The sequence below is a fragment of the Miscanthus floridulus genome, chromosome 19 (assembly GCF_019320115.1).
Source record: "Miscanthus floridulus cultivar M001 chromosome 19, ASM1932011v1, whole genome shotgun sequence".
In the NCBI taxonomy this organism is placed as follows: domain Eukaryota; kingdom Viridiplantae; phylum Streptophyta; class Magnoliopsida; order Poales; family Poaceae; genus Miscanthus; species Miscanthus floridulus.
The window spans coordinates 101,543,155-101,568,694 of record NC_089598.1 but is presented as its reverse complement, the minus strand read 5'-3'; the positions used below and the strand labels follow the sequence as shown (position 1 = coordinate 101,568,694).

The window sequence follows — 25,540 nt, the reverse complement described above, 5'->3', positions numbered from 1 at the left end:
CCGGAAAAAAGGCCTCTTCCTTATCTCTTCCCCGTCCTCCTCCGCTCCTCCCGCAGGTCGCCACGACGCCGCCGCGGGTGCCGCCCCCGCACGCGCCTCCCTTCCTCTTCCTCTACTCTCTCCTTCCTCTCTCCATCCCCGTGCTCTCTCTTCCTCTCGACGGGCGTAGGGCGACGGCGCCCGCTGCGCCGCACCGGCTAGGGCGGGTCCCACCGCTGCCCGCCAGTGTGCAGCCCGCTGGCGCAGGCAGGTCTACGCACGGAGGCTGCCGGCGCCCCACCGCGAGCAAGCCCCACGCGTTGCCCCAGGTGAACGTGGCTTGTCTTCCTTGCTCCTCCTCTCTTTCACCTGTGCAGCCTTACCCGCTGATTTCATGTGCCACAGGTTTCTGTTAGTTAGGTTTAGGAAAAACTAATTCTTAAATATCTTTATAATGCAACAGTCATGTTCTTAATAGCATATTTCTTCAAATGAGTCCTTGCTCAAGTGCTCAATGCCCAGACGGACCATCCAGTGTTGTGGATTAGAGTGGTGTACTTAACTGAGCCATACAAATTTGCATTAAATAAGTTTACATGAAGTTGGGTTCTATGATATGATTTTTCATTATAAATTTGTTTCAATATTATATACACTATTATTGTCCAAAAGCAGCAGATGGAGCGATGATCCTCGAGATTGTATGGTCAAATTGAGTCGTGCTTCAACTAATCCTTTTTTTTATCTCGTGCTTCAACTAATCCTGATATCAGACAAATGGTATGCCTTGATCTATGCCACATTGGTTGTATAGTATTACTGGATTTTCCATATTTGTGATGTGTGGCTTTTTTCTATTTCTTGCAGTTTGATTATTGGTATGTATATGCAATGAGTGGGTTTGGAGTGGTTTCTTATAAGAGTTGCAGTAATAGTTGTGGTCATGACTCCAATTTGGGTATGCATGTTTGAGGTTATATATCTGCAGATGTTGGCTTACCAGTTTCTTTCTGAAGGTCTTGGTTCAGCAATCGTTATTTTTTGGTCCAAGGAGCTGTTGCATGTTGGCCTTGCTTTCAGCAATCGTTAATTTTTCCTGTGGATTTGCATCTGATTGCCCTGCATATTTGCATGAGTAGGCTACAGAAAGTGCAAGGATTGCTGGAGCGTCCAGGATTAATAGTTGTGGTCATGACTCCAATTTGGGTATGCATGTTTGAGGTTATATATCTGCGGATGTTGGCTTACCAGTTTCTTTCTGAAGGTCTTGGTTCAGCAATCGTTATTTTTGGGTCCAAGGAGCTGTTGCATGTTGGCCTTGCTTTCAGCAATCGTTAATTTTTCCTGTGGATTTGCATCTGATTGCCCTGCATATTTGCATGAGTAGGCTACAGAAAGTGCAAGGATTGCTGGAGCGTCCAGGATAATTGGTGTTGATCTGAACCCAAAAAGACTGAGTATGTTCAGGTACGCCGTCTTTGTCATTATAGTCTGACACTGCCTGCAATTCTGAAATTATTTTTCCCGGGTTCAATCTGCTATAGTACAGGAATTTGTAAACCTCATTTGCCTTCCTGATTATTTAGTGGATGTGTTTTTTTTTCCAGTATAATATGGAAATCACTATGCTAATACACTTGGTAAACTGCGCTGTTATGATCTATCCTTTTCCTTCAGCTCAGTCCAGGGACGTATTTGGTTTCCCTTCTGTTTTTTTTTTGTTCTCATTGCCATTGTGATTCGCCCGTTTATACATGGAATTATTCAGTTCAAGGGACATGGTTGCTTCAATCCTCGCCTCATTCCGGTTTACATAAAGCCTTAACTATACCTATAGTAATATATGTAATTTTGTCTTCTCATATTATGTGCGCTTCTTGATTCATTAGACCTCCACCTGGTTACTTATGCATGGTTGTCTCAGTGACCATAGAAATTTATACATTATTTTGCCTTATGCAGGTGGCAGGTGTTTCATTGCAGCGAGTAGGGCCAAGGCAGCCGGGCCAATGGCGCGAGCGGTGCTAAACTTTCAAAGGTAGATAAGAAAAAAAATTTGGTCCTAGCATTAAATTTCCAGTGTGTACCTTCATGACGACTCAGCAACAGGCTTACCATGACAATTGTGTTGCCTTTGGGTCGATGCAAGTGCCAACTGTCTGATTGCAGCAAGTAGGGACAAGGCAGGCAGGGCAATGGACCAAGCGGTACTGCCTGCAGTGATCTGCAGAGTAGTAAAGCCAGTTGGGCTTCCTAGCAAGGTAATTTATTACTTGGTACCGCTGCAAAATGAGAGTATTTCTATTTTTTTTTTCTTTAGATTTCTGAATTGAAGCTATGCATCCTTCTATGATTCGTACTCTATACCTACTACACTGGGTATAGCTTTGCTATCTGAAATGTGACTTTCCTTTTACCTAATATGAACTTTGCCGCTGCAATCTGGAGTATAGCTTTGCAACCTGTAAGATAACTTTGCAATATGGATATTTATATTCTGTTTCCCCTTGCGATAAACTGAATTCATATTTCTTCTGCGGTAAAATGAAATTCATTGTACCTCGTCAGTGCTAAATGGTACCATGTACACTCTCTAGAAGTTGTAGTTAGGTAAATAGTTTAAAACTACAGTTACAGTTCAGTAATCCAATTGCTGGTGATCATAGTTTAAGGCACATACATTTTTCATGGTTAAATCAAATTTGCCTAAACATTTGATCTCATTGTATTTTTTTAAGCGTGCAATAGTTTCAGTTTGGAATGCAGGTACGCTCTAAACTCCATAAGATAAACTGGGAGTTAGCGGAGTCACGAGAAATCAGCGTTCATCTGCTAGGTTGGCTTAAACTTCACTGAAAAGGTTGACTTTCTGCTCCTAGGGCACTGATATGTTTACTGTTATTTTTGCTACTTTTCCATTTGTGCATTTGGGCTGCACAGAGAGATCTGCTTTTGCTACCACCAGCTTCTGTTGTTCGGCGGAGATTAATAGTCTGGATGGCTCCAATGGCCGCCTATGTTTGAGCTTCCTATGGATCCAACTTCTATCTTTGTTTTCTCCTTAGGTATGCGTTTTGGTTCCGTCCTCCTGGTCCATCTGCTTCGGTGGGTGAATTTCTTTGCCAACGATAAGAAGAAAAAGCATTGCCTCAAAATTTACATGCCATATGAATTTTGATGTAATGCAACCCGCATATTTCCTAATTGACTACTTCAAATAGGTGACGAAAAATCAAACATTCTCTAAATGATCTTCTGTTAGGATTGTCTTCTCATCTCTGCCAACAAACATAACAAGAAAAATCATTGCCTCAGGATTTACATGTCATATATTTCCTGATTAACAATTTCAAATATTGCCATACGGATCTAAAATCACATATATGTTTGATTCTAGCGAATCTGAAACTGAAATTGACATTGCTGTATTTCCCTCAAACTACCCCATTATTGCCTATAAAAAATCAAACCAACAATTATGCAATTATAGGGCCGATGATATAATCCCACATTCTCTTGATCATTTATTTGATTGGACAGTTTCTAATTTCTCTAATTGAAGATGCTAAGAAGTTTTGCCAGTTCAAACTATGCCTATTTAACTATTGTGCAGTACATACCCCTTCCTGCTGCCCCACCACTATGGTCAATGAAGCAGCTGTGTTGTTTCGCATCATTTCTGCGAAATGGAAAGGGTTACATTTGCACGTCAGAGACCTTGATCATCGCCTTACAATCTCAAGCCTGTGCATATAACGACTCATCAGAAAAAACGGCGCCCTTTGTGAAATTTTCCAAAAAAAAAAAATCAGTGTCTGTAGATTATGTCATGACTGACCAGTTCTATGCCAAATGATTCTACGCATATGTTGACACATCGTCTCTTATATACTATACTGAATCTTTATCTATGTATTTGGATACCACTTTTATCTGATCTTCAGACCATAAACCAAACATATATTTTTCCCCTATATAACAGCCATACTTTGTTCACCCACGCGCGCGATGGCGCGTGCTTTGTACTATGCATATATGTGTTCTGTTACCATCTTTTTATTCTATATAGATGTTCTGGGTACCATTGCTTTGATTGACAACCCCAAGACTGTGCCTCTCAAGGACAAAGAGTGGCTACAATTAGAGAGGAGATGATAAAAAATCTAAGGTACGTTGTCCTAAACATACTCTGTGCCTGTTACTGAATTTACATGTGCTGTACATTCTCGTCTGAATTCACCGGCTTCGTCAGACTAGCAACATTGCGTTGCTGATGTCTGATGCCTCTTCATCATCTAGAAGTTGCTGGTCTGGCCGGTGTCCCGAAGCATCTAAAAATTCCAGGCAAATTATGAATGTGAAGGTACATTTTTGCTGCAGGTCATCTCTTGGTTCTCCGACAAAAGTGTAAATCATAATTGTAAATGTTCAAAATTGTCAAAACAAAAGCTTTAAATCTGCATGGTGTAGCACTAACCCATTTAATAATGTCCGTTCCTGTTGCTGAAATCCATGGCCATCTACAGCTTTGTTAGCCTATATTTAGATGTCTTGCGGGCTAGAATAAGGTAGCTCATTCCTAAATTCTAGAGCTAAATATTAATTGTTAAATCCTAAAGTTAAATAATTGTATATCGTGTGCATGGCCATGTAGCCCAGTGCCTCGTAGATACTTTCCATGGACATATGGTATTTCATTAGAAATAGGTTAACAAGATGCTACCTGTAGCATTCAAATCCTCAAGCCTTACGTTTGAGCCAGCTATGTTGGAGTCCGAAAAAAAAATGTTTTTGTGTTTGAGCAGTTTTCCACGTTCCAGGACTCCATGATTTGCAAAGTTAAGAGTTTGCTTCTTTAGTTCACAAAATTAATTTCTTCATACAAACATGTTGTTCTAATATGCTCCAAATGGAACCACTCCTGTCATACATGCTTGTGGTTACATCTACAGAAATATAAGTACAACAAACATTCTAGCTCGTGTATGAGTACTTATCTATTATTCAATTTACCAAATGCACTATGAATCCAACTTTCTCTGTCATTATACGTCTATTCTGATGCCTTCATACTCCAGCATCTTCATCAAATCATGATTTATATCTTTCTAAGGCCTCTAAAATCTTAAAAGGTTTCCTTTTCTACTCTTCTTTTCCTATGATCTGGTTCCTTCTAATCAAGTTGGCGCTGCCTAAATCTGTGTTGGGTTTAGCTGTTTTATACTATTTGTTTTCCTCACTTCACCTTTGAATCAGTTTGTCCTCGCCTACATCTGTATTGGGTTCTTTCTCCAGGGAATATTGAGCCTCCAGTTTTTATTATGAATTTTTGTCATCTAATTTTGCAGACATATGCTTGCGTCCTTATACTATGATTTTATACAGGTATGGATTCACAGAACCAAACAACTGAGTCCACCTCCACATGTCAAACCTATGCATCTATATATAACGCCGCCTCGACGACAGAAAATGACAACATGTTTATGGACTTTTACAACTTCTTAGTACTGTGTATACTACATGCTTATCTGCACGCTTCCAAATACTACTCAAATCCTGCCTATTTTCTCTTTTTATCAGAAAATTAAGTACAGATCTTTCCACTCAAATATTGCTTCAATCCGTTGTGCGCTGTGTTACTATTTATCGTGTAATGGCGATGATAACCATGAACTCAAAACATACAGGACCACCTTACTTCGCCTTGTTTACATTCGGTCGCAATTCCAAATACAAATCCAGTAGTACCTTCTTTCTGTGTGGTTATTACACGCTGTGATTCTGAATGAAAATTAGACCATGCTACTTATGAAAACCTACAGCTGTTTATTACAGTCTATATACTCCATATTCTAGATCTTCTCTACACCTGCCTACGCGCGCAATGGCGCGCGCCTTCCACTAGTCTATATATATAGTTAGACAGGGCTAGCACAACCACAACCCGCTAGGCTGGCCGGGCCTACCAGGCGAGCACGAGACATGGCTAATGCAGCCATGCGCTATGCTTGGGCCATCAGCTGAGGTCTTGTTTACTCCATGGTGTAAAGTTTCGGAGCGTCACATCAGATGTTATATGAGGACGTTGCATGGGTTGTTCGGATACTAATAAAAAACAAATTACAGAACCCGTCAATAAAAAGCGAGACGAATTTATTAAGGCTAATTAATCCGTCGCTAGTATATGTTTACTGTAGCAACACGTTGTCAAATCATGGGCTAATTAGACTTAAAAGATTCATCTCGCAAATTAGTCGTAAACTGTGCAATTAGTTATTTTTAGTTCATATTTAATACTTTATGTATATGTTCAAATATTCGATATAATAGAGCCTAAACTTTTAGGGAGCAACTAAACAAAGGCAGAGCCCGTTGGGGGTCATGGCATTGCCCGTCAACCTTACAGTGTTGCAGCACCGGCAAGTGGCAGCGCAGGACGGCAGGGAGCCTCCTCCTAGCGTCGGTGCCACCGTGCCAGTCGCTGGCGCAGCTGCAGTCCTGCACTCTGCAACTGGCGTGCGGTCCGCACGGGGACGGGACGGGACGTGCGTGCGCGGCTACAGTCCCGATTCCCGAACCGAGGCCACGGCCCACATCCATCTCCGGCGCGCGCCGCTACATCCAGAACCGGCCACAGGGGAACTAACGCACTACCACCACCGGTGCGGGCGTGCGGTGCAATGCAAGTGCAAATGTGCAATGCAAATTCAGTTTCCTGTTCGCCGCACGTATGTAGCGCCGAGCACCATCAGCGATTCAGCGCGGAGGCAAAGCAGCCATGCAAGCACCGACGAGCCGCAATGCACTGTTGTTCGTTGACCCTGCTGCGACCATACTACGTGTCTTCCGCGTAGACCAACAAGCGTTGTGCTACTACTCATGCTTGACACCCGATGCTTAACGTTGTGTTACCTCTCATGTGCGAGTACTACTCATGCACTGTTGTACGGGTAGTAGTAGAGGTATAACACCCGATGCTTAACGTTGTGCTACTACTCATGTGCGAGTGCTACTGCCGCAGGAAGGATGCATGGCTGCGTGTCGCGGCGTTCAGCACACTTCAGGGGCATCTCCAGCTTATATAGTGGACGTGATATAGGGGGAAACTGGTTACTGATACCAGTGGCTCTTAACACCTGATCTACTGGACAATAGACTAATAAAGTTCCATACTAGTCGCAGTAGCAACCTTTGACGCATTTGCTGTTCTGGTTCCTCAGGCTTTTTTTTTTTAATTTCTCTCTCACATATGTCTTTCTTCGTCACCACCGGTACCCACCATCGGCAGCCACCTCCCACTGCCGCTCCAACTTCGCCACTATTTGCTAAGTTATGCTCCACCGCCGCCATCCCTACAACCACCACTATACTCCCTCAGTCCCACAAAGACAGACGTTCTAGCATTTGGGGGAGTACCAATGAGGAAAGAGGAGAATGACCAGTGCACCCCCACTCAGCTGCATTGATTGTTGTACGGACAAGAACACTTCCGGCGGTGGGAGAGAGAGGCTACCGTGATAGGCCTGGGCTACTGATCGACAGTATGGAGCGTCTTTCTTTCTGGTACACATTTTGAAGGCTAAAACAACCTTCTTCTTTATGGGACGGAGGGAGTACGTATGAGAAGTCTATCCTGTAACCTTCTCCTATAAGATCTAATCACTAACTTACTCTTAAACCTCAAGCCCTAAATCCTAATTTAAAGCTCGACAGAGTTCAAGACAAATTTCCTAGTTACTTATCGCCTTTACTAGCTGGCAAAAAAAAAGTTTTAGAAGATACCAAATCACTAAAGTGAGTGTTAGTTTCGCTATAAGAAAACTATGAATGGCTAATCCACAAGGGTGGGCTGAAATGGATATATGATTATCCATTACACGTATCTTATTATCTGTTTTACTTCATACCACGTTTGACCGTCCTATAAGTACACTCTATCCATTTTAAACCTCAAGTACTAAATCCTAATTTAAAGCTCGACAAAGTTCAAGACAATTTCCTAGTTACTTATCGCCTTTACCAGTTGGCCAAAAAAAATCAGTGCTAAAAGCTTCCAGATCACTTTAGTGAGTGTTAGTTTTGCTAAAAAAAAGTATGAATAGCTAATCCACAAGTAAGGGTCGGCCGAAATGGAAATATGAGTATCAGTTATGCGTGTCTTGTTATCCATTTTACTCTCAATACCACGTTTGACCGTATTCGGCCTCTTTTTAGCAAAAGTATCTAGTTATATGTTACTTACCTTTTTCCTCAAAAACAGGAATAGTTATCCCACAAATATGGGTGGGTGATTTTTCCATCAACTCATTGTATTATCTGTTTTTACCTCTATGGAACCCTCTCTTTTTTACCAAAAATGTTAAACCTCATCCTATTATCTACGAGTATACTTTTGTTTCTTTTCTGCTAATTTTATACATATATAGTCTATTTCTCTTTATCAACTCTCTCGACACGTCATGTTTCATCATCTCCTTGCTACCGCCCATCTAACCAACGGTCGCCCCTGGATCTTCATGTTTTGTTTGTTTGCCGATCAGTATAATTGTCACACATCACGTCATCCTTTTGCAATTGCAACCCGACATCTATGCCACCTTTTCCGTTACACTTTATCCATTTTATTCCGTACCACGTAAGATCATATCCAACCCTTTTTCTTTACAAAAGTATATAGATTTCCGTTATTATCCACAAGTGTAATTTTGTTTTATTTATGCTAACCCCGCACGTTTCATTGTATCGTAAGTGGCGGGAACTTTGCCTTTCAATTTTAATACACAAAGATCGAACGTGCCATCAAAAAACAACTCCAACACTTAAGTCACTCCTCGAGCAACCTGTTGACACCACCACAATATGGGCCAAAACAAAAACGTAACTAGCAGGTAATTACGATGCAAAGCCAAAAGCCCTCATACGTCGGCCAATATCATCCTTCACTTTTCAAGCCTCCTGCGTCGCCTTCACTCTTTCCAAATATTTCACATGATATAGATGACCATACTGTCCAACTTGTGTCGTTGGTCTTTTGAGAATCCTTTCTTTGCTTCCTCCCACCAAGAAATAATGTTTATGCGTTCACTTGATTGTGGTGGTAACAACAGCACATTGCAGCCTTTTTTTAGGTTGCATCCTGTAGCCAAACCGCTTAGGCAGAGGGGCAGAGTAAGCAGAGGTAGTCTATTTCTCTTTATCAACCCTCTCTGATGGCCGCCCCACAATACTCCACGCCCTCTTGTTCGTCTACCGATCCATTTCATTGCACGTTCCACGTCATCCTTTTACAACCCAACATCTACGCCACCTTTCGCCGTCATCCTCCCCTCTAACACCGGCGTTGCGGTGAACCTCTAACATTTGCCCCGGACAAGAGGGTGTTGGGCGGCTTGAGCCCCCCGAACTCAACCCAAATCGCACGGGTGAAGTTGGGTGGGTGGATGAATCCGTGGCGGCTGAGCTGTCCGCGAGGGAGACGGCGACGGGGAGTGTGGAGTGAAGGCGATGCTCTCTGGCGGCTCGGGCAGGTCGGGCTGCAATCTGACCCCGAGTTAACAGAAGACACAAGTGTCACTTGTTTGTTCCACCGCCGTGCCCCGCGCGACCCGGCAGAACCTCTCGTCGCGTCAGGCTCAGGCAGGCGTCGATGGGAGGAGAGACGAGGCAACAGTCATCGGCGCGGGCGCGGGGGCGAGGCCGGCAGGCCGCGAGGCTCGCTCCACTCCACAAGTCCACAGTCCAGCATTCCACCGCCCGTCCTCTTCCCGTCTTCCCAGGCCCGGCCCCCGCCACGGTCCACGAGGGAAACAGTGGGGGCTGGCTGGCCGGCCGGCCGTGGGCAGGCAGGCAGGCCCCGCGTTAGTGACCAAGGGAGAACCAAAAATGGCAGCGTCTTCATTGTTGCCAATTCGGCGCTCACTCCCTCCATGCTTCCTTCATTGCAGTTGCAGTCGCAACACTGATGACCTCCCGGTCTGCCGCCATTGGTGTACTTATACGTGATGTTAGAGCGACCATTTCTATCTACAGTAGGTTCGTGGTGGTTGCCAATTCGGCGCTCACTCCCTCCATGCTTCCTTCATTGCAGTTGCAGTCGCAACACTGATGACCTCCCGGTCTGCCGCCATTGGTGTACTTATACGTGATGTTAGAGCGACCATTTCTATCTACAGTAGGTTCGTGGTGGTTGCCAATTCGGCGCTCACTCCCTCAATGCTTCCTTCATTGCAGTTGCAGTCGCAACACTGATGACCTCCCGGTCTGCCGCCATTGGTGTACTTATACGTGATGTTAGAGCGACCATTTCTATCTACAGTAGGTTCGTGGTAGTTGAGTTGAGGACTTCTTTCTTTTCGTCACACCCAATTTTTATAGGCTTCATTCACCTTACTCTTTTCCATTTTTTTCCCCACTCACATGACAAACAACATCATCATCATTAACCGTCATCGAGATCTCGAGGGGTTAAAAAAAGGAGAGGTGAGGTGAGGTGAGTGACAGACAGGAGTAAAAACTAGTGGGCCGCCGCCGCCCCCGCCGCGGCGCCGGAGCAGAAGGCGTCCCGGCGGGCGGAGCTGCCGCCGCGCACGGCGAAGTGGGCGAGCGACCGCGTGCTGGTCTCGGCGACGCGGTTCTCCTCGCACAGGAACTCCCTGGAGCACGCCCGCTCCACCTCCCGCTCGTAGTCGTGCACCAGCACGTCCGTCGTCGCGCCCTCCCCGGCCCGCGTCCGCGCCAGCACCCCCGCCGTGAATATCGCCGACATCCTGCCCGGCAACGTCGCCGTGTACCTGTCCGCATTGGAGAGCGCGTTAGCGTTAGCTATCTAGGGCGAGAAATGAACGGAGCTGGAAAAAGATTGGATCTTTCTTCTTCTTCTTCTTGGAGAAGAAGAGAAGCTGGATGGATGGATCTTGGATGGTGGAGAAGTGGAAATGGAGATGGCTCAGATGGGTTACCCGCGCGGGCCGTCGACGAGGATGACGTCCCAGGAGACGTCGTAGAGCTGGTTGGGGAGGTCGTTGATGGCGAGGCGGCAGTCGGAGAAGAGGAGGTTCTGGACGGGCCGGCACTCGGCGGCGCGCGCGGCGCGGGCGGCGTCGAGCAGGTCGGGAAACTCGCGGACCGTGGTGGTGTAGGCGACGTCGTAGGCCTCCAGCCCCGGGTGCCGGCCCTCCAGGTGGGACACGTAGTACTGGTTCTCGTCCAGGAACACGGTGCGGCCGCCGTGGTTGAGCGCGCGCCACAGCGGCGTCTCCCCGCCGAGCCCGAACACGAGCAGGTTGCACGGCGCGCGGCGCCTGAGAACGGCTGCGATGGCGCGCACGTCGGCGCCCGGCATGCTCGCCGTCGAGTTCCCGCCCGCCGACGCGTACTGCACCAGCGCGTCGAACACGTGCCCCGGCAGACCCTCGCCCGTTGCGGCGCCGGCAGCCCCCGCCGGCACCGCGAACGCCGCCCTCCCGGACGCGGCGGCGGCGGCCGCCCCCGCGCCCGCGGCACCGGGGTCCCGCGCGGCCGACAGCAGCGTGGTGGCCAGGGAGACGCAGGCGAAGCAGGCCAGGAACACGGCGGCGCACACCCGGCGCCGCGCGCCCAGAACCGCCCCGGGCGACTTGTTGGACGACGGGTGCACCACCAGCAGCTTCGGCCCGCTCAGCCCCTTCATCTCCTCCTCCTGCTCGGCTGCTCCCCTGCCGCTACCAGCTTGTGCCTTGGGGCAAGGCAATGGCGAGGCGGAGCCGGCGCGCAGGTGGGGTGGGCGTGACGAATTTATTGGTAGGACTGATCTACTCCTCGTTCTCCTTGGCCCGGAGAGAGGGAGCGAGACAGATATGGAGGACTGCAGGAGGAGGTGGTGGTGGCTGCGTGGGATGGGGATGGGGATGGGGAATGGATGAAGTGTCGGCTCAAGGGGAGGAGGATGGAGGCCGCAGCGTGCGAGATGAAGAAGATGGGTTCGTTCGGTCCGGAGTCCGGACTCGGGAGGTGGTTGGAATTGGATGATGTAAACGCAAGAGGAGTTCCGTTCAGTCCCGCCGGGATTTGCGGTGGGTGGCGCTCTTCGTTTTCGTGACCGCGGCTCTGGCAATTGGCATGCCATGGGGGATTTGGCAAAAGGTTTCTGCAGATTAATTGCGTCTGAAAAATGTTCTTTTATACTTAAAACAGTAAATATAAATTGTAGTATCTGAACTCACGCAATCACACTTTGTGCGTGCGCAAACAAAGCCAGGACATAGCCTGGGCAGTGCTGGGGAAAAACCCCGGAAGGACACCAACGCGTGAACCCGAACGCTGGCGGACAGCGAGCCATCCACCGGCTTGTGCCATATGCGCTACGCGCAGTTCTCGCGTCTGAAAAATGTTTGTTGACTGAAAACAGGAGTAATGGCACTGCAGCTTATATCTTTAAACTCTCCGGGAGTTTGGCTTGGTCCATGGAGATGCCAAATCTTGTTTGAACTATTGCTGTGGAATTGGTTTGTAGAACTCGTGTGACTGGATTGCATTGTATGGGGAGTAATTATGTATTTATAAAACAAATGATTAGCTACTAGTATTATACTAATGATTCAGCAGTAGTTCAACCTGGTTGCGTCAACGGAAGGCACGAGTTTTGTCCACGTGGAAAATCCACCTTGTTAGGCCGTCAACGCTCCTTTGAAAGGACGAAACGTTGAGGCACGAAAGCCATCGCTTTCTCTGTTTCTGGCCTCACCTCACCCCAGTTCCCGTTTGCACGGGAAAACAGCGTGACGAAGGGCCTGTTTTAGTTCCGCCCACTAAAACAAACAGGTGTCGATGTACACTTTAGTTAGAGGGTGTTTGTTTCCGCCAGAAGCTCCTAAATCCTATTTAATCACATTTTAATCAAATACTATCACTAAATGAGACTAAATCATTTAAGAGGGACTAAATTTAGCAGCCGCAATCTAAACAGGGCCTCACTTTTAGCTACCCCTTGATGACTAAGTGGTGTTTGGTTGCCCCTCCTAAATTTTAGTCGTTGTTACATCGAATGTTTAGACACATGTATTGAGTATTAATATAACCTAATTACGAAACTAATTACATAGTTTACGACTAATTTACGAGACGAATCTTTTAAACCTAATTAGTCCTTGATTTGACAATGTGGTGCTACATTAAACACGTGCTAATGATGGATTAATTAGGCTTAAAAAATCGTCCCGTGGAGTACTGACGGATTATGCAATTTATTTTTTTATTAGTATCCGAACACTCCATGCAACATCCTCCCGACACACCTCCTAAATTTTAGTTACCGTTGGTCTGGCCTGCTAAACTTTAGCTGGCTAAATTTTAACCCATTTAGTTACTTTTTATCCAAACACATTAACTAACAGCCTGTTTATTTGGTTGTGGCTTGTCGTAAACGATCGTAAATTTTTAGCCGGAACAGTATTTTTCTCTCACACAAACTAGCCAGCAGTATTTCTTCACGAACCAGCAACGATACGAACCAGCCAACCGAACATGTTGTAAATGGGGCTAAAAGAAGAGCTAAAGTTTAGTCACCAATGGGGAGCTAAACTGGACTAAAGTCGAGCTGCTTCACCTTTTAGTCACTTTATACCCAAATACCTTGACTAAAAGGAACTAAAAGGCCTCTTTTAGTCTCTTTTAGTCCACCAAACCAAATAGGGATGACTAAAGTTTAGCAGCTGATTTAGCTGACTAAAATTTAGCAGCTTCAATTAAACATGACCTAAAGGCTACTGGGCCATGTTCGGCTTACCCCATATTCAGCTTGTTCGACTTCTTTTTTCAGCCGAAATAGTATTTTTCTCTCACAACAATTCAAACAGAACAATATTTTTCAGCTAGTTTTAGCCAAATTTCAGACTAGCGAATGGGCCACTAAACTTTAGTGACCCCTAAAATTTAATAAAAGTGTTTGGTATTTTAGTAACTAAAAGTAAAGTCATTAGGGTACCGTTTAGTTCCACTTCATTTTGCAAAATTTTTCAAGATTTCTCGTCATATTGAATCTTTGGACGCATGCATGAAGCATTAAATATAAATAAAAAATAAAACTAATTACACAGTTTAGACGAAATTCACGAGACGAATCTTTTAAGCCTAATTAGATTATGATTGAACACTAATTACTAAATAACAACGAAAATACTACATTACCATTTCATCAAAAATTTTGCAAACTAAACATGCCCAAGGAGGAACGAACAAATAGGCCCGAAATGAAACCTGCCGCTGTACCGCCCCGGCCCCTCGCACCTTTTTCTCCCCTGCGAAATGTCAGCTCCGGAACGGCTAGAATAGAATGGTCACGCTGCACGGCTGTAGGCTGCAGCTCGAGGAGTGCAGTCGATTAGCTGGAGGTGCATTTTGCAGAAATCAGCTGAAAACAGTGGGCACAAGAAACAGCTCGAGGAAGGAGCACAATCAGTTTCAGAACGCACACTTTCTTTCTCCAAAAGTAACATGGGTTGAGACTTGAGAAGCAATCCCTCCGTCCTAAAATAGAGGTCGTTACGAGATGCGTGTTGGTCAAATTTTCTTATCTTTAAATAGCTTTGTAAAATATACGTGTAACATTTATATCTCCAAATAAATTTATTATAAAAGTATATTCAACGATCTATCTAATGATATTAATTATATATTATAAAGAATATCTAATGATATTAATTATGTATTATAAATATTAATATTCTTTTACACATAAATGGTCAAAGTTGAAAATGCTGACTTCTTGAAAAGCAAGAACGACTTCTATTTTGGGACAGAGGAGTATGCTTTCTTTCTTCACCTAAGATGTAGCAAAGTCACCAAGAAAGGTCATGAGATATGAGACACTACCAAAGTTTGGTGCCACAAAATGTTGTTTTGGCAAAAGAGAGAGAGGGGAAGGGATATCTTCATCCATAAGAGCGTGTTTAGTTCCAGGAAGTTGGAATTTTGGGCTACTGTAGCACTTTCGTTTTTATTTGGCAATTAGTGTTCAAACATGGACTAATTAGGCTTAAAACGTTCGTCTCGTAATTTCTCATCAAACTATGCAATTAGTTTTTTTTTCGTCTACATTTAATGCTCCATGCACGGGCCACAAACATTCGATGTGATAGGTATTGTAGCACTTTTTGAGATTTTGGGGTGGAACTGAACACGCGCTAAATGAGTTAGATGGGGAGATGTTATCAGAATACGATTGGAATTTAAGTCACGGACCTGACACGTGTGACCCAATCTTCCCATCGGTCGACGCCTCCATGTCTTCAGTCTTCACTGTCCTGCACTGCATCATCCATCGCCGTTTCACTGGCGCCTCCAAGTGCACAGGCTAGGCCCGTTCGCCTGGACTTATTTGGTTGATAAATCATGACTAAAAATACTGTTGGCTGATTTAACGTGAGAGAAAAATATTGTTCGTTGATTGAAAAAGTACGACTTATAAACCAAACAAGTTCAAGTGAACATGTTGAGCCCATATGATATGTGGCCATGCCAGTGCTGCTGCTGCTGTCCTGAACCTGAAGCATTTGCCTGCCCCACACTTTCCCTAAGGATTTCTGAACCACTGGCATTAGTTTATTGTGCGACCCAGAATGATGCAACTGTAAGCTAACCTTATATTAGTAGAGTTAGTTCGGCAATTAGCGCCTGAAAGATTTTTCTTGCTGGTAAAGAATGCAGTGATGTTGCATCCAGCAAAGTACAGCACCCTGGTGTATATTATCCAACGGAATCTTTGTACTGTCGTCGCCAAAGTCCCAATGCATGAATATATATTGGATACCAAATAGGACAGTGTTACTGTGTTAGTACTATTACAAATGAATTTCTTTGGGACGAATCCATGAAAACCACGAAGACTGACGGGCTGCTTGCTCTACAAACACTGGTCACATTTCAGTGACACAAGGGAGTAGAGATATTTCAGGCATCATCAATCAAGAGCAGGAAATGGTCAGTGTATCTGAAGAAAGGTGAAAGCAAGCAGGCTGTCTTGGTCTCTTAAAATTGACGCCCATAAACTTTAGGTGGCTTCCCAAGAATGTTTGCCACGCGCCAAACTTCCATGCAGCCTGTTCGGGAGGCCGTATCGTATCGTGGATTATTTACTGTTGACTGGTTCAATGTAAGAGAAAAACACTGTTCCTGGCTGAAAATTTACGATCGTTTATGAACAAGCGAACGTGGCAGGAGCCGCTCCCCCTTGCGAGGTTAAAAGGAGGGCCGCTGCTCGTCTAACGCTGCTCCTCCACCAGACAATTAAAATATTAGGTCGATTCGATAATGGTGTCAACAGTTAAAACATCTGTTCGTTTAGTTTATAAGTCATGTTTTTTCAGCCAATAAATAGATCCACCAACCGTATCGGCAGTCATAGCTTATCCGCCAAACGAACAGGACAAATGAAATTGTCGAAAGTAAAGTCTCACCTTCTTAGCTCATGGAAGCTGTGTGATTGCTCTTTGCTCCCGGGATCTGAATCTTGCTGAAATGCTACTTCCCTCCATTGTTTACTCGTCAGCAACTTTTACTGTAGCAAATTTAACTATTTGTTTTTTTCCTAAAAAAATCTTAGATACTTTAATGTATATAACACTAATGAAGTATGTTCAATAAAGAATCATATATGTGAAAACTTGATGTATCTAAAAATCTTTTACAGAAAAAAACGTATGGTCAAAATTGCTATAGTAAAAATTCGGTGACAAGTAAAAAAACGGAGGTAGTACTATGCTAGTAGTAGCATGCAGCTCACTGCTCTTTTCATGTTTTACGCCCCATTCGTTTTGCTGAAAAAACAAATTAAAATACTGTTTCGACTAATTTATTGTGAGAGAAAAACACTATTTTAATTAAAAAATCAAGTTAAAAAATACGGATTATAAGAGAAACGAACATGGCCTATGTAGCTTGGAGTTGTTTTTTTTAAAGGCGACTTTGGAGGGTCAGAGAATGGATGGACAGGCTACAAAGCTTAGCGATCCAGCTGGGATCAGAAGGCCAAAACCTCTGATAGCCTTACACTTGACGAATGCATAAGGACTCACGCTTAAAATAAAAGAGAACAAAGTGACAATTGGTTCTCAGGCAAAATACAAATAGATTCGAACAAGTCAGCTCCAATGTATTAATGTGACCGAAGGGGATGTATTTTGACCTTGTATTCCAAACATAAAAATGTCAGCTAGGCAGGTACCTCTCTGAACTCAAAACATGGACAGAAAACACAAACAATGTCAGCTGTCACTTCTAACAACAGGCTAGCAAACAGTGTGGCATAACGCATGGCAGACACCATTTCAATGTACTACCATAAAACCAGCTTCAATTTTCTGACAGAGCACTATCACATTGCTATTGATGCAATTAACGGAGCTGTTGGGGGGTCTGACTGCACTAGTGCTTCAGAAAGGTGCATCCGAACTCTCCATTCAAACATCGTACTGGAACCGGAGATCCAAGCAGCAAATCTGACGTAGTAGTAGTAGTAGCGGCGCTCTTATGAACAGCACCTGAAGTGTATCATATCTGACGAAAACCGAAAGGTATTGTACTTGTCTCTCCACTTTGGTTCTGGTATTTTGGGGTTGCGACAGAAAAAAATTATTGTTTCGTCGAAAAAGTTCTCTTTCTTGGAGGGCGTGATGGCTTTGCAGTTAATTGGGGACAAAGGCAATTACTGAGGGGTAATCCAGTACGTTGTTCTAAACAAAAGGGCGGCAAACCCAACCACTCTCTAGAGGTACAAGAAGTTCAGGTTGCCTAGGCGTTAGGGGTCGGTTGGTGACTGCAGCTGAATTTGACAGTGACAGACGATCGCCTTATCCTGTCATGTCCAATAAACAGTCTCTCTCTCTCTCAGATATTTGCATGGTATGGCAAGCAATTGCAACTTGTCGTCCGTTTCATGGTTGGTTTTAGCCATATATACTATTTTTTTTATAATAAATCAGCAGCAGCTGAGTTTATCAGCTTAAAAATTAATTAGTGAATAAGCTATCCGTCTTTAGTACAGTGCGCACCTTTTCAGTGACCATAACCTTTCCTGTTAACGGAAGGCGTGAACAATCATCGTTCAAGATAGAGAAACAAAAGAGCTGCTACAGGTCATCAGAAGTCAGAACCATCACTATTTAGATACAGTACTTTCATGCATTAAGCAGGACAACCTGCAAAACTAATCTCTTGCATTTTCTTTGGGGCTCTTGCATTTTTACCTGGTTTTGTATTGAAATTGTGATTTTATCTCTATTTTTTTTGACTTTATGAATTTATCCTTTTGTTTTTGAAACGAAGCACCACTTTGCCCCTATTCCGTCATCCTCCTCTAACGGTGTTACATTTTATACAAAAGGATAGAAATGCCCAAGTGATTTTGCCCCTGTTTGTTATGCCTATTTGTGATTTTGTACCTGATTTAGGAATTAGACATTTATATTTGATCAAATATATTTTGACCCAACTTGCAACTATTTCAATTCAGATTTAATATCCAAAAAAATATTCAAAATTTTGGCAGCGCCTTAGCAGTATTTTGATAGCATTATGACTAGGCTTGGGCGTTCGGTTCTGACCGAAATTTTGGGTTAGTTTTTTCGGGTCGGTTCTAACCCAGCCTCATAAGCAGCATATCGACACAATTTGTATTCTCATCGAACAAAAGAGAGGAGATCGAGTCTTGTATATACATTATTGAGCACACAAGTGAGGAGATCGAGCATTCGACTCTCATACTACATAGATGCGAGATTACAGGCTACGGCGACTCCGTTTGTACCGAAGTCAGGCTGCTGCTTTCAGATTTCCGGTCATGCTTCTTTGCTTCTTCCTTTAGGACTTGGCAGACGCAGGAATCCATGGAGCTTGCCGAATCGCCGTCACTCGTCCCTGCCTCGGCACGCAACGCTGCAACGGTGTTGCTTGGAGGCTGGCACGGCGGCACCGGCGGATCCGTGGCAAGCCGACAGCTCCACGCTTGTTCTGCTGGTGCGCTCGCTACTCACGCTCGGTGGGGCCTGTGGCGGGCGATGCCGAGACGTGCGGTCGGACGCCATCGGAGCCCCACGGCAGGGCGCCGTGCCGCCCCGCGTGCGCACGCCGAGACCCGCAGGCGAGCCCCGCGACCTCCCCGTGGCCGCCTGGAGGAAGCCCGCGCCCCGCCGATGCAGCCGCCGCGGCCAGGAGGCAGCCGCGCCCAGCGCCCTGGAGGCAGCCCCACCCCGTTGGTTCTTCCGCCGCTGCCATCGCCGGAAGCCCGCGTCTGGATGTAGCTGTGTACGAGACTTGGAATGAGGCAACCCGTGCTTCTGTTTGGGATGAGGCGATAAGGATAGAGGGCAGTGTGGTCATTTCGCTTTGCTTTTCAGATTTATAATTTTTTAATTCGTTTAATCCATATCCATCTGACGGACGTCTAAAGCAGGGGCAAACGGACCATTTATTTCAAAATAGCACGAGTAAAAATACAAAGTTGAAAAAGCAGGGGCAAAATCATAATTGGACTACTGGACAAGGGCAAGAACACAATTTTCCCTTTTCTTTTCTACTGCATTTTTCTGAGTATTTCTGGGGGTTCAAGATAGACAGGTGGCACGCTTTTAGGTTCCGTCTATGCTGAACTTTATTGCCATTTACAAAATTTCCCATAAAATAGTAGATTTGATCAAACCTAGTAGAGGCAAATATAATAATATATATTTTTTAAGGAGAGAGCATGAGCATGCACCGTCTAGTTTAAGCACACACACAACCCTGATCAATGATAAACAGGGGAAAAAATGATGCAATCTTTGAGCTCTTATGAGTACCTTAAGCGACAAACTGCACAATCTCACAAGTATTTAGCACTTGAAAATAAATAGATATAGCACAATGAACACCAAATCCACCTTTCTAATATGTATTTAGCATGAGAAAATAAATAGATATAGCACAATGAACACCAAATCCACCTTTCTAATATGTATTTAGCATGAGAAAATAATCGCACAACGAACACCAAATCCACCTTTCTAATATCTGTTTTCACGAGACACGGAATGCGAACAGCAGACACACACTATTCACAGTACAGAGTACACTCATCGACCCGCATTATTATTCCATTACCCACCAGCCCACCTGGATCTTATTGTCACCCATCGACAGGTACAACAGATTTCATACTGCACAACTGATTTCTCATAATAATTTAACTGTAAATAAGGGACAATCCTAGCTTAAAATCTGAAGACTAGGAGGCAAGATCCGGAGAAGGAAATAAAAAAAGAAGAGGTGTACAGGTAATAATAAGTGCTGAGATACAACCAAACCCAGTTACATAATGTCACGCATCTTAAGGACCTCATAGCCTAACTCATGAGCAGAACATTCGCTGCATGAAGATGTCATTGGGCTCGGGTGTCAGTACAAGTTGTGTGCGAACATCAAACATCATTGAGTATGCTCAGCTGCCGCATGTGCTGAATGGAAAACAACTGGCTGTCTCGTCTTTCAGCTGCACTTAGGGGTGCTTATCACGCTTCCGAAGGCCCATCCGTGATCTTGCATATCTATAACATGTTAAGGAACTAGATCAAAAGTACAAGAAAGATGAATGGAAAGTATTGCAACCATACATGGTACATGTAAACAGATATAATATGCATCATCACTATTCAGAGTTTCAAGCTAGTGTAATCAGAGACGATAGTTACTCTCACAATGATTGTTAAAGGTAATGTGTAACTTGCAATGCCAATCTCTCACGAATTGAAGTGACAAAGTGAGACTGAACAGACATGAACTAATTTCAGACTAGATATTTCAGATATAATTTGAAATCAAATAAACCGTAAGATAAAAATTGCAGCAAAATATAATAAAGGGTAGGGGCAGACCCAGTGCCGGAGGCTCCCACATGAGTGGGGTCTAGGGAAGGGAAAAACCGAGGCAAGCCTTTCCCCTGCAAAATCTGCGGAGAGGCTGCTTCAAACCCGTGACCTGGTGACTCAGTGAGACAGCTCTCACCACTGCACCAGGCCTGCCCTTCAGCAAAATATAATAGTATAGAAATTTTTAATTATAGGATACTCTAAACGTATTCCCTCGCCAGGTGATGAGTACAGGATAACTCCTTGGAGACGATTTATGGCTTCAGTTGAACTGAATGCATCCTGCAGACACGAGAACTTAGGTTTATGGTTTACTTTGAAGTTTGGAAAGAATTTCAAACACATAGATAACAGTAGTTCAGTAGTGTAAAAAATCTTTAAGGAGTAATTCAAAAAAAATGTCTACAGAAAAGGAAGCATTGCATTGCAAGGGACATAGTTCTAGTTTCAGCTATTTAAGGTTGCTTCCCACTATTCAATGGCATCACATCACAACAGCTTTGTATTCAAAACTCTGTACACAGTAGCTTATAAATACTAAATGGGGCATTGTATTGGCACTTGTGTATGCAGCAAGCCAATGAGATTCATGTACACTTATAAAGTAAGATCAACCTGAAAGCATACAAATCATTCAAAGAAAGAAAAAAAAATAACCCAACCTTAATTGATTGAGTACATCTTAATTATTTAACATGCCAAACTGAGATAATTGGAATTAACTACATTACTACATATAATGATGCAGTGATATTGTAATACATGTTCTTTCATAACCTGCTTCACTAGAGCAAATACCAAAACGGCATAACTGCAATTCAGTTCCAATTTCTTGGACTCCAAAACACATTAAACAGAGAATCACTGCAGGATTCAATCGTTAGGAAGGAATATGATTAGCTACTCTGAAGGTTTAAGATGTCTTCTTGGCTTAATTTTTAGGAAATTGTTTTTCCCATATCTGCCTACTCATGAAATCAAGTGTGCAATTCTTGTGTCAGCTCTAATTAAAGCTTCTATATTTCACATTAATTGAAAGGTTAACCATCATACAAATTGAAACCTGTATATTAAAGCCACCTAACAAAAAAAACCATTATTAGTCCAACACTCCAACTAGGCATGAAAAAGAACAGGATCAGTCAGGATAAACCCTCTCCTGCTTTCACTTTTACATTTTAATACAGAAACAAAATCTAATTCGGGAAGGCTGGAAACGGGGTTCACCGGAAATCGAAAATGGATCAATTCGAACGGTAGAACCAAGAAACATCACAAACTTACCTACCGACCTGGCATGGCAACACTGCCAACATAAATAATTCTAATTCATACTGTAAGGTCATAAGATGACAAAAGTATAAGAGTGCAAGACCATAAGATGACAAGGCTACTATGATGTGGCATAGATGACTGTGCTGCATAATTGCACTTCCTAAAACGGGATATTCTATGCGGACAAAAGCGGGATATCCCAGAAAAAATGGAAAAAGCAAAAACGGTAAAAAAAACAGCCATATTATTTTCGTCCGTTTTCAGATTTACCAAAAACAGAAAAATCATAAACGGTCGGAATGATTGTCAATACAAATTCGAGCAGGTCAAATGTAGAAATTGGGCCGGAATGGAATGGAACAGTATTTATGGCAGCCGTTTTCACCCTTAAGTCCAACAGTGTCTGGACATTAAGAATAGGCAATGATAGTTCACATCACTGATTCAAAGGAAATAAATTAAAATGGAAATCAGGGCACAGGAAGAATGGCGTTTTTCTCCACGTATACCTTGAAATCAACAAATGCAACTGGAGCTCCAAGCTTGTTTTGCATCTTGAGCTTCACAAATCCCGCACAACTAATCATAAAAATATGTATGTCAAACCAAATAAAAAAGTCCATATGATGGTAACTCATCTCATGAAGCGCCAGTATATTGGCAATACCTTGAGAAAACATCTATCAGCTCTTGCTCCGAACAAGCTGGACCAAGGTTCGCAACAAAGAGAGTAGGACATGGAGGATTATTTTGAGGGGCAAATGTGGATGGGTCCTGCAGGCAAGTGCATGAGACAACTACTACATAAGGCTTGCATCTCTTCAAATAAAGCATCTCATCCAAAAACAGGAGAAAATAAACTAAAAGCTGACAGTATCAAAACATTTTTTGTTTCTTAAATCCTAAGCTTTGCAGTTCTTGTTCATAGAGACATGGATCTTTATTCAGAGTTTCATTGAACAAGTTCAGTTTGTAATATATGGCTTACTCAGCTGGTCAACATCAAAGGTTACATTCATCATCGTTTCAACATACAATAAAAAAAAACATGTTACTGGAACCAACCACCCCCATTCATATAATGACACAACTTGGTAAAAGGTAGCATGCTTTGTGGCAAGTGCTTACTTCTTCCATCTTAAATACCAGAATTATCTGTTAAAGTGGCATATAGTTTTTCATACAGAACAATCAAGGATGAATATCACAAAAAACCCTTTCATATCAAAATCTCAAAGCAACTACATTGGGAGTACTGGTGGAGAGTGCCCCCCCCATAATCCAATATTTTCGCTTCATTTCTTCAAAGTTCAATCTCGAAACAATAAAGCATGTCGTACATGTTATGCATATCAAGGGAGAAGGTGTGAGACCATGAGTTACCTTGCTGAGAGAAGTACTAGACTCAAGGCTTGTGTAGCTGCAAGATGGAACAATGTCAACTATAATTTCCTAAAAGCATAGCTTCAATCTAGATTGATGATCTACATTCTAGTACGAGCTAGAGGGTAGCTTAAGCTGGGTCCCCCAACAAAATCACATGATAAAACTGTGCTCGAGTAGTGTGCCATAACCTTTGTGCAGAGGGATAACCACTCAAGCTGTGTGAAGAATTACCCATTCCAGATATGTAAATATTGCTTCCAGCACCTGATAGGGCGCAAAGTGTGCCAAAGATGTGCAATGTGAGTGCTTTGTAAGAATTTTCAGCTATGTGAGTAAAGAGGCACTTCATTGAGGATATGAAGTCACTGATAACACATTTAGTAGCGTATGAACACAAAGAAAATAGTGGAATATATACTGTAGGAACTCAAGATAAACTAATTCCCCTGAAAGTTACAAATCAATTGTGACTGCTAGGAGGGAGAAGAACTGTGGATTTGGAACAGCTTATATTGTTCAAGTGATTGTAGTGGAGCTGCCATAAGCTGTAAGCACTAACATCGCCGTGGTGTGAAAATACAGATGGTTTTCTTTCATGGCATGCTGCCCGAAAAGCTACTTGAGTGATACCTGAATCAGGAAATCCCCTTGGTTTCCTAGTTCTTTTTTCTGGAGAATAAGGTGAAATATCATCTGAATGGCAACAAAAGTGGGTCAATGTCAATAAAGAACCACATAGTACAGAAGGAACATATGAAGGAAAGATGTTCCAGAACTGAAGGGCAACTGTCTACCTGATCTCAAGCGCTTTGATCTGGAATTGGATTTGGCGAGATCTACATGAAGAGAACAATTCTTCTCAAGATCAAACACCATTCCCTGCAACAAGAAATGACTCAACACTACTGTAACTTGATATAACATATTACTAGCATCCATAACTTGTGACGTGGAAAGAATTACTTCAGAAGCAAGGTGAATCGAAAATTGTGTGGATGTGGGACCAATAGTTTAGCTGCACTCAGTATAACTATTGTTCAGCAATGCCGTGTGCAGTAATGCAGCACTTACATTTGTGGCACTCAAGGCAGTTAGTGCAGACTGTTGATCTGCAAACACAGCAAACGCATACGCCTGCAAAGGGGAAAAACCAGGTCGGTTAGGTTAAGGGGATTTTTAACTTTTTGCCATCCTTACGAATGGCACTCCTTGGCAGAAGTGCAAGCCCTAGCGTGAGACAGACGGAGGGGTTGGGGGTAAGGGGAGGAGAAAACCTGGGAGGATTTGCCCGTGCGGAGGTGGGAGGAGACGTATCCGGGGAAATCGCGGAAGAGGTTGTAGACTTCGCGCGGCTTGGCGTCGGCGGGGAGGCCAGCGATGAAGAGGGTGCGGAGCTCGTCCCGCGCCGGGAGGGCCTGCTCCGCGCGGTCGTAGTAGGCGCCGTAAGCGGCCGGGGGTGCCGGCGCCGGCGGGTAGGCGTGGCGGTACGCGCCGTACGGGGAGGTGCCCGGCGGGGGAGGCGGCGGCGGGTAGGAGGATGAGGAGTGGTTGAAGTACGAGGCGGCCATGCGGCGCGGGATAGCGAGGGCCGAGGGGTCGGGCAAGCGGTGGCAGCGGCTATGGGCTGCCGCGGCGCCGGCGTGGGTAGTGGAGTGTCACGGTGGGTGGTCCCAGGGGGCCGTGCGGTGGTGAGTGGTGAGGGTGCGGCCGACGGAGCTGGGGTGCTTTTTCGAGGGTGCTACCGGAGTACCGTGGTATGGTTTTGGAGTCAGGTTTGGTATCTTTTGCCTCAAAGTTACTTTATTCATACCTGTCTGGATTAATTTATAGGATTTTCAAAGAGATCGTAGAAGAAAATCGACATCTTTACAGTTTTTTCTGTCGTTTAAAGCGTTCAAACGTGCAAACTCTAGCCGATGGTGGTGCTCTAGCGCGAGTGCGCGTCCATGCTCTTCTCCGAGGCCCTCTTGGTTCGAACTTATCAGCTCGATTTATCGACCGCAAAAATCATCAGCCGAACAGGT

At 44.2% G+C, this 25,540-nt stretch overlaps 2 protein-coding genes and 1 long non-coding RNA gene across 8 annotated transcripts; 1 reads left to right on the top strand and 2 right to left on the bottom strand.

Moving 5' to 3' along the window:
- The first annotated feature begins 333 nt into the window (after positions 1-333).
- On the top strand, positions 334-4,147 carry LOC136529420 (uncharacterized). Of its 5 annotated transcripts, XR_010777284.1 has the most exons (7): positions 334-759; positions 847-937; positions 1,367-1,446; positions 1,942-2,017; positions 2,089-2,240; positions 2,728-2,839; positions 3,045-3,968. It is a non-coding gene; the product is annotated as an uncharacterized lncRNA (long non-coding RNA). The 5 variants fall into 5 exon arrangements; XR_010777286.1 differs by lacking the exon at positions 3,045-3,968 and adding an exon at positions 4,049-4,147 and having other exon boundaries at positions 1,942-2,240; positions 2,734-2,839; XR_010777285.1 differs by lacking the exon at positions 3,045-3,968 and adding an exon at positions 4,049-4,147 and having other exon boundaries at positions 1,942-2,240.
- A 6,161-nt stretch (positions 4,148-10,308) lies between these two features.
- Positions 10,309-11,997, bottom strand: LOC136527992 (protein IRX15-LIKE-like). The gene is made up of 2 exons (XM_066520862.1): positions 10,941-11,997; positions 10,309-10,772 (listed from the first exon to the last, which is right to left on the bottom strand). Exons 1-2 carry the CDS (start codon positions 11,648-11,650, stop codon positions 10,496-10,498), a joined length of 987 nt encoding a protein of 328 aa, XP_066376959.1. The 5' UTR covers positions 11,651-11,997; the 3' UTR covers positions 10,309-10,495.
- An 8,043-nt stretch (positions 11,998-20,040) lies between these two features.
- LOC136528797 (cell wall integrity protein scw1-like) lies at positions 20,041-25,312 on the bottom strand. 2 transcript variants are annotated; one of them, XM_066521783.1, is made up of 10 exons: positions 24,791-25,306; positions 24,588-24,650; positions 24,311-24,395; positions 24,147-24,209; positions 23,705-23,780; positions 23,514-23,550; positions 22,798-22,904; positions 22,640-22,709; positions 21,055-21,137; positions 20,045-20,534 (listed from the first exon to the last, which is right to left on the bottom strand). In XM_066521783.1, the coding sequence occupies exons 1-10, from the start codon at positions 25,082-25,084 to the stop codon at positions 20,486-20,488; spliced, it is 927 nt and encodes a 308-aa protein (XP_066377880.1). In that variant the 5' UTR covers positions 25,085-25,306; the 3' UTR covers positions 20,045-20,485. The 2 variants fall into 2 exon arrangements, with proteins under 2 accessions (XP_066377881.1, XP_066377880.1); XM_066521784.1 differs by lacking the exon at positions 21,055-21,137 and having other exon boundaries at positions 20,041-20,534; positions 24,791-25,312.
- Positions 25,313-25,540: the final 228 nt, after the last annotated feature.